The 8554-nt window shown below is 38.8% G+C and overlaps 1 protein-coding gene across 2 annotated transcripts in view; it reads left to right on the top strand.

Annotated features, from left to right (window-relative positions):
* LOC104738781 overlaps positions 3121 to 8554 on the top strand; it is a 12715-nt gene continuing 7281 nt past the window's right edge. Inside the window, exons 1-20 of one of the 2 annotated variants that reach the window (XM_010458985.2) lie at positions 3121 to 3337; positions 3488 to 3710; positions 3802 to 3893; positions 4303 to 4416; positions 4495 to 4641; positions 4774 to 5447; positions 5551 to 5675; positions 5766 to 5857; positions 6076 to 6304; positions 6388 to 6451; positions 6553 to 6701; positions 6786 to 6856; positions 6961 to 7134; positions 7234 to 7305; positions 7492 to 7596; positions 7684 to 7773; positions 7871 to 7946; positions 8030 to 8126; positions 8217 to 8286; positions 8363 to 8542. In XM_010458985.2, the coding sequence (XP_010457287.1) occupies positions 3230 to 3337; positions 3488 to 3710; positions 3802 to 3893; positions 4303 to 4416; positions 4495 to 4641; positions 4774 to 5447; positions 5551 to 5675; positions 5766 to 5857; positions 6076 to 6304; positions 6388 to 6451; positions 6553 to 6701; positions 6786 to 6856; positions 6961 to 7134; positions 7234 to 7305; positions 7492 to 7596; positions 7684 to 7773; positions 7871 to 7946; positions 8030 to 8126; positions 8217 to 8286; positions 8363 to 8542 (2952 nt within the window). In that variant the 5' untranslated portion in view covers positions 3121 to 3229. The remainder of the gene's footprint in view (positions 3338 to 3487; positions 3711 to 3801; positions 3894 to 4302; positions 4417 to 4494; positions 4642 to 4773; positions 5448 to 5550; positions 5676 to 5765; positions 5858 to 6075; positions 6305 to 6387; positions 6452 to 6552; positions 6702 to 6785; positions 6857 to 6960; positions 7135 to 7233; positions 7306 to 7491; positions 7597 to 7683; positions 7774 to 7870; positions 7947 to 8029; positions 8127 to 8216; positions 8287 to 8362; positions 8543 to 8554) is intronic. The other variant, XM_010458984.2, reaches the window with a different exon arrangement.

The raw sequence follows: 8554 nt of genomic DNA, 5'->3' as shown, positions 1-8554 counted from the left end.
CCCCCCCCCCCCGCTAAAAACGTTATAACACTCCTTATCGGCCATATTTTATCAGCCACTTTGTCATTGCTCATGTTTCTCACGTGACTAAAGCATTTTAGCCCATGTGATTCTCTCACTGTCCAAGTTTTATGACCTTTGCACTTGTTCTTCCTCAGATGTCGAAGTAGCTTCTTTATGTGCAGCACTCTGAACCTGTATTTGAGCTTAGTGAGCTTGTTGTAGAATCTCATCTTTTCCCTCTTAAGTTGATCATTGAAATCCCTCTTGTGAAGAGAATCGAGTTGTGCATTCTTCCTAGTTGTTTTTTACTTTCTCTTTGAACTTTGTTCCTTGGTTCCACTTTTTGGAGGATGTCTTCTTCCTTGTGATTCTACTTTTACTCCGCAGTCTATCATCACGCACTTGGAAACAGTCTACTTTGTTCCCAATCTGTGACTTCTTCTTCTTTACCTTAGTTTCCCACAACAACAGCCTATCAATCCCAACGCAACAACACCTCACTCTTTTACATCCTTCCATTCCCCTCTTGCTTTGTGTTTTGAAGTTCCTCTTCATGTTAGACTGAAATTTGAGTTGGTCATTGTTCTTTGGTTTGAACTTGCACCTCCTAAACTTACCACATTTCATATTTTCCCTTTTTCTCACTCCTTGACCTTTCCATGGTCTCTCATCAACCAGTAAATGTGTACCTTTGTTCAATTTGGCTTTTAATTTTGCCTCTTCCCTCCTCGTTTTACCTCTATTGATCTTCTTCTGTATTTGAGTAGGCATAGGTTTCATCTTTTCAGCTTTGTATTTAAACCCCTTCGCCTTTGTGAACTTCTTCTGATATCTCCTATTCTCTCTTTTAGTCATTTTCTCGAATGTCTGGTAGGCATTCTCACACATTAACTTCTTTGGCATCCACAAAAATTTTGAGCGCATTCCATAGAGTTGCAGAGATGAGCAGAACTGACTTCCCGAATTTCTTCTCCTCTTGACTTTGTTTCTGTCTATATTATGCTTCGGGTTGGTCCTATTCCATCTGGGAGAAACATCTTTGCGCCTCCTCTTTTTTTTTCCTCCTCTTGGTCATTTTATCAAACACTTGGCATGCATCCTTAATCATCTTTAAATCAGTCTGATTTTCCTCACCTTGCTGGCGTGATCCATCTCTTAGAGTACTATCAACCTCAAACGCAGACTCCTCCTCTTGTTCATCTTTCCTCTTTGTCAATAGCTTCGCAAAATTTGTATCTCCTTTGAGTTTGAAACCACCTTTAAACCCATCAATCTTTGAAAGTGCTTTCCATCTCTTCCTTTTTTTGTTCTTCGAGTTCACTTTTCTTCCCAAAGGCATTTGATCGAACACTTGGCAGACAGGTTCACTGTTCTCAATATCTGACATTTTTGGCACACCTGTTTGTTCTTTTTGGAAGAGATTATCCAATGATACAAACACATCTTCTTCTTCTGCTATTCTTTGACATATCACCACTTCTGCTGCTGCAATATTCTCCTTCTCTTCAGCACTTGGTTTTTCAAAACACTCCTCAGTCTCTAGGAGATATTTCTCTAGCTTGTCCAAACAGCTCGTCAATCTGCTCATCTTAGAGTCAAATTCATCACTCTGCGTTAGATCAGCCACAACTCTCTCTTTTCCTTTGCTGAATCGTTGAAGCAGACCGATCTTGATCTCATTCCAGCTGGTAAACGCAGCATGTGACTCCTGGAACCACAATAGAGCAACACCTTCCATAAATCCATATGCAAAAGAAATCTTCGTCTCTTCCGTGAATCCATGGTCCGTGATGTAATCTTCAACCCATGAAATCTACATCGCTGGATCTTCTTCGCCGTAGTAAACAGGAACCTCCACATAACCATCAATACCTCCCATTGGATCGAACTGCTCTGATACCAATTTGATATGTTTTGCTTATAGAAATGGATATGATAGATTATAGAACTGGAATTACAAAAGAAACTGAGGATTTTGTTAATGGAGCTCCTTTCACTCCCCCTAAAAGACCTCACCAAATACTCGATAACCCTCTCTCACTCTCTCAGACTTTATATATAGACATAAACTTAAGAAAATAACCTAAACCAACCATGGTTAACTCTCACAACAAACCATGGTTAAGTTAAACTTAAGTAAATATTATTATGCATTTTCACAGCTTCTATCAGGGTGTTAAAAGGAAACCACACTAATGGGCCTTTACCTGTTGCAATTTTTTGTTGTGCGTCTATCTATGGTTGCGATTTAATTATAGGATGATGATTAGTAGTTTGATTGATTACACGGAAGTAGACTTACCTAGCTCATAAAATGGCGGGATCATCGATACACGTGCTTAATAGTACAACATTCGGTTCTGTCCTGTGGGAGTTTGTTGGTTATATAATTATTATTACTATAGTTGACGATATTACAGATTTAGCCACCGCTCTATAATCAAAAAAACATGAGATTTTTAGTTACCAGTAGGTTACCACACACTTGTGTCAGCTGTCCGGGGTGGTGTGATTAGATTATAAAAGAAAAACGCAAGAATAATGTGGAGCTGTAACAATGTTGCTGTTACTTACAAATGCAATAAAAACGCATGTCGTCAAGTTGTCAACATGCAAATGCAAACCTCTCAAAAGATTTGACGAGAAAAGAAAAAACAAAGAAAACAAGTAGCCTCCTGGCACAGAATATTATAATGCTTCTCTCTCTCTCTCTCTCTCTCTCTCTCTCTCTCTCTCTCTCTCTCTCACTCATAGTAAAATTTAAATATTGACCGTTGGATGTTTTTTTGATTATTTTAAAGAGAATCTATTTTATCTAAAGCCAAATTTAGTCAAAAGCTCAAGTGGGAGCTGATTTTTGTATTTAATTATTATTACATCTGTCGTTTTTAATTAAATACGATACGAGAGAGAGTAAATAAATATACTTATCCTTAAAGTTAAAAAAATGGAAACCTGTTAATTTGCTTTTAGAAATATATGACCAAACAAAAAAGGAAAATGGTAAAAAGTTAAATATGTCCAGATACGGCCCCACACTTTATATAAATAAATAAATTAGAAGAAAAAGAAGAGAAAGTTTTTTTTTTTTTTTTTTTTTTTTAAGTTAAAAATTTATTTCAATTCCATTCCTCTCTTTCTCTGGAAGCGTCTCTTCTCTTCTTCTTTGGATCAAGCGGCGGAGACGGCGGCGTTGAATACGAACGAACGAACGAACGAACGAGATATGGTTGAGACGAGACGCAGCTCTTCTGCTTCCAAGCGCTTTTCTTCTTCTTCTTCTTCTCCCGACACCACTACTTCTTCCTCCTCACGTCCTTCCAAACGATCCAAGGTTAAGATCGAACACACCCTTCTTCTCAATACCTTTCTATTGGGATGAGGCGAGGCGAGGGTTGGGTCAATTCTCGATTTTAAATCTGGGGGCTTTTTTTTTTTAATTTCGTTTTCGATTTTGTGTTTTTGTTTTTCTGGTTTGGTTTAGGCTGCGGCGGAACCGGCAGCATCTTCGTCGGCGAGTGAGGTGCCGATTGAAAACCGAGGGCCGGTTTCGGATCCTGGATCGGAATCTGGAGAGGCGGAACTGAGAACTCCTGATCCGCAGACTCATGATGCGGAAAGGCCACTTACTACCACCGATGTGCCGGCCATGGAGACCGACACAATCCCTGAAGTTGAAGCCTTGGTGGCGCCTTCCACCCCTGCAGGTTCGCATCTTTGCATGTTTTCTCTCCTTTTGCCTTGCATGACATAAAATGTTTTCTCTTTTTTGCTCATATCTATCTTTTGGTTGTGTAGGTGAAGTGGTGGTGGAACCTGAGAAATCTAAATCTTCTAAGAAGCGGATTGCTAAGGCTCCTTGGGCCAAGCTGATTTCTCAGTATTCTCAGGTCTGTTGATTTTGCCTCTCTTTACTTTGTATGATTGTTTACATGTTGCGCAATTTGCGAGCCTAGTGTGGGTTTTTAGCTGTCTGTGATTAGGGAATTTAGTAAAGATCGTGTCTTTCGGTTTATTGGGTCGAGTTTGGTCTGCTGCCATGGACATATCTGTTGGTATTATGGGTCACTGCGGAGCAGTTTTTGACAATGTACTGTATTTGATGAACTTGGCCGTTTGTGTATCTCTTTTAGAAGAGGAAGCTTCTGTGTGTTTTGCTGTTGATATGTTAGTCAATGGTTAATAAGTAGCGGATTAGTAAGAATTATGAACTAGCTAGTCTGTCGTGGGATTTTTCAGTTTCCTGTGACTACTACTACTAACATGTAGTTTCTGACTGCCCTTTAATCACAATTTCAGAACCCTCATATTTTCATCAGAGGCTCTGTGTTTACTGTTGGACGGCGAGGATGCGATTTATGTATAAGAGATCATTCTATGCCCACCGTTCTATGTGAAATTAAGCAGTATGAGGTAAGGACACTATCTGATTGGTCTTCTACTAGCTCAAGGGACAGGAAGCCTTTTTACTTATTATGTTTTTTTTTGCAGCACGGAGGTCCATTAGTTGCATCGTTGGAGATAAGAGGGAATAGTCTACTTGTTCAGGTCAATGGCAAGATTTACCAAAGGAGTTCTTGTGTTAATCTGCGGGGTGGCGATGAAGTTGTCTTCAGCACTCCTGGGAAACATGCTTATGTATCCTTTTATAAGTGATCTAGAAAGTTATCCACGTTCCATAATTAGGGATTATATATTTTTTTTTTTTGCTTTTTATATATCTATCTATGAGGTTAGTATTATCTCTATTTTTTCTTGACTAGTGTTCAGATATTTCAGCCTCTTAAAGATGAAAATCTAGCTACTCCAGACAGAGCTTCTTCATTGAGCTTTTTTGAAACACAGACTGCCCCTCTGAAAGGGCTTCATATTGAGACGAGAGCAGGAGACTCTTCACCAGTTGATGGGGCCTCTTTATTGGCGTCCATATCAAATTTGCATAATGTACCTTTTCTACCACCTACATCTAAAAGTGTCAAAAGGCAGCAAAATTCAGAGGTTCCTGTGCTACCTTCTAGCTGCAATGATTGTATCCTGGATGTTGACATGAACGATGATGATATTAATGATGATCATGCTGCTATTGCTTCAACGGAGAAAACTGCTGCTTCGACCTCTTGTGCTGCGAACGATGACCAGAATGCAGATGGAAATGGAATGGATCCTTTTCAAGAAGCTGAAGGTGGAAACATTCCTGGTCCTCGTTTTGAAATTCGACCTATTTTGAGCTTACTTGGGGATCCTTCTGAATTTGATTTAAGAGGTAGCGTTTCCAAAATATTGGTGGATGATCGAAGAGAATTGAGGCAAGCGCCGAAAGCTTATGACCGTCCATCAGCTTTGGTATCAGCTAGACGTCAAGCACATAAGGATACTCTGCGGACAGGGGTGCTCAATCCTCAGGACATACAAGTTTCTTTTGAGGACTTCCCATATTTCTTAAGGTCAGTAGTGCTCTTAATTTCTATAATGCTTTGCTATGGCAAGATGGAAAACATGTATTGTGGTGTTTCAAGTTTGGATAAATAACTTTCTGAATTTTCACAGTGACATAACTAAGGATATTTTGAGAACATCAACATATGTCCATATGAAGTGTGAAAGCAAGTATGTAAAGTATGGATCAGACTTTTCAACGTCGTGCCCCCGCATCTTGCTCTCTGGACCAGCTGGTATGAGGAAAACTCTGAACAAAGTTGTTTTGTTTATAAATCTTTGGTTCTTCATTTTCCTAACAAAATTCACATCTGGGATATTTGAAGGCTCTGAGATATATCAGGAAATGTTGGTAAAAGCGCTTGCTAAAAGTTTTGGGGCCAAATTAATGATTGTTGACTCTCTCTTGTTACCTGGGGTAAAACTTTCATTCTTTTTCTTTTTCTTACGGAGTGTTTTTGTGCATATTCATAACAGATTTTTGTGTCTGTTAACATCGTGAGCATATTTGTAATAAATCGGCACTCTTGACTATTGGTTTCAAATGTTTAGAAGCTATATGTCCTGGCAATCTGTTTTATTGGGATATAATAGTACTGGTAGCATTGATTCTCTACTGTTTCTGGATGGTTTCAGGGTTCTAAAGCCAAGGAAGCAGATTTTACCAAAGAAAGTTCTAGGCGTGAAAAAATTTCGGTGCTTGCTAAACGAGCTGTACAGGTTGCACAAGCTGCTGTTATGCAGCATAAGAAACCAACTTCAAGTGTTGAGGCTAATATTACAGGTGGATCAACACTGAGTTCTCAGGCTATTCCGAGGCAAGAAGTGTCAACTGCACCCTCGAAAAGTTACGCCTTCAAAGCAGGTATGGTTGCTTATGTCTTATTTTTCAGTTTTGTTGTTGTGCCTCTTTTTATGTTACTGAACAAGCGTTTCTGTAATTCTTAGGTGATCGAGTAAAGTTTGTAGGTCCTTTAACTACTTTACTTGCTTCTCTCCAAGCTCCACTTAGGTATTGTTCGTTGTTTTTATTTTATTATTTTGTTTTGAGGAATTTTCTTCTGATGTAGATTGTTATCAAAACTCTTTTCTTTTTCATGCTATTCTTTCTAGGGGACCGGCATTCGGTTTCCATGGAAAAGTACTACTTGCGTTTGAAGACAATGGATCTTCAAAGATCGGGGTTAGATTTGATAAGTCGGTACCAGATGGCAATGATCTTGGTGGTCTATGTGAAGACGACCATGGTTTTTTTTGTACTGGTAATTCCCGTGCTAATAAGTAATGTCTACAGATTTTCATTTAAAAAGTTAAATGTAGTAATGATATTCTTTCTTTGTATGCAGCGAGTTCACTTCGTTTAGAAAGTTCTTCCAGTGACGATGCTGATAGACTTGCCATCAATGAAATCTTTGAGGTAGTTCTTATCACTTTTGGCTGCCTCTCTATATAATATGAACATTATTTCATAGTTCTTGTAAACTACAGAGAACCTTTAACCCCTCTTGAATGATATTGTAGGTGGCTTTTAATGAAATTGAAAGAGGATCATTGATATTGTTCCTGAAAGACATTGAGAAATCTGTGTCGGGGAACAGTGATGTGTATATAACTTTGAAGAGCAAGCTGGAGAATTTACCTGAGAATATTGTTGTTATAGCCTCACAAACCCAGTTGGACAGCCGAAAGGAAAAAGTAGGATTTCTATTCAATCTCTCTTTCTTAAGCTTTTTTAATCTTCTTAAGTTTCTCTCAAAATGGTTAATTTGATTGTTTGATATATATCATTTGCAGTCCCACCCTGGAGGTTTCTTGTTCACAAAGTTCGGCAGCAACCAGACAGCATTGCTGGATCTTGCGTTTCCGGTATGACAACCCGACTCATCTCTAATAATTTCCATTTTGTTAAGACTGCAAAGCATGTAATCTTTTTTCTGACTTTTAACTTGTAATTGACGATGCAGCTTATACACGTATGCAAAAATTACATACTCTCTCTCTCTCTCTCTCTCTCTTTGATGTGTTGGAAGTGATTTTTCATGGCATCTGCAGGATAACTTTGGTGGTAAACTGCAGGACAGGAACAAAGAAATGCCTAAATCAGTGAAACAGATTACGAGGCTATTTCCTAACAAAGTGACCATCCAGTTACCTGAGGTTTGAGCCTTTTTTGCCCCTTTTAGTTGTCTAAAGCCATTTGTTTCTTTTATATTTCATTATCTTCTTGTTCTTATAACAAAATAGGATGAAGCTTTACTGGTGGACTGGAAGGATAAACTTGAACGTGACGCAGAGATCCTGAAGGCTAAAGCTAATATCACCAGCATCCGTGCAGTAAGCATCTTTCAATGAAGTCTCGTGTCTATCTAAATGTTCCTGGGTTTTTTTTTAGTGTGTGCGTTTCCTTATGTTCTGCTCATGGTTGTTGCAGGTCCTTAGTAAAAACAATCTTGTCTGCCCTGACCTTGAAACCTTGTGCATCAAAGATCAAACCTTTCCTTCTGATAGTAGGCATCTTTAACCTTTTCCTTCTGTCTTTCGTCCTTGACAATCCGATTATTTGTCTAACCAAAAACCCTATGATTAATAGGTGTGGAGAAAGTTGTTGGCTGGGCTTATGGCCATCATCTTATGAACTGCTCAGATCCTACAGTCAAAGACAACAAGCTTATCATCTCGGCAGAAAGGTGATCCTTCGATAGAAACTCTGAAATATAGATCATGAGGATTGCGGTTGTGATATTTTCTTGCAAATAACCGTTTGGCGTTTGTTGCAGCATCACATATAGCCTGCAGATGTTGCATGAGATTCAAAACGAAAACAAGAGCACAAAGAAATCTCTCAAAGTAATATTCATAAATCTGATGCTACTTTGCCTCCCAAATAACTTTTGGATATTTAACAATTACTATATTAATATAGGATGTTGTTACTGAGAATGAATTCGAGAAAAAACTCCTATCAGACGTCATTCCTCCAAGTGATATCGGTGTATCTTTTAATGATATCGGGGCTTTGGAAAATGTTAAAGACACCTTGAAGGAGTTGGTGATGCTTCCTCTTCAAAGACCCGAATTGTTTGGCAAGGGCCAGCTTACAAAGGTATGTTTATCG

This window comes from Camelina sativa, chromosome 14, assembly GCF_000633955.1.
Source record: "Camelina sativa cultivar DH55 chromosome 14, Cs, whole genome shotgun sequence".
Lineage (NCBI taxonomy): Eukaryota > Viridiplantae > Streptophyta > Magnoliopsida > Brassicales > Brassicaceae > Camelina > Camelina sativa.
The sequence above is the reverse complement of the archived record's forward strand: the minus strand, read 5'-3'. Positions and strand labels throughout refer to the sequence as shown.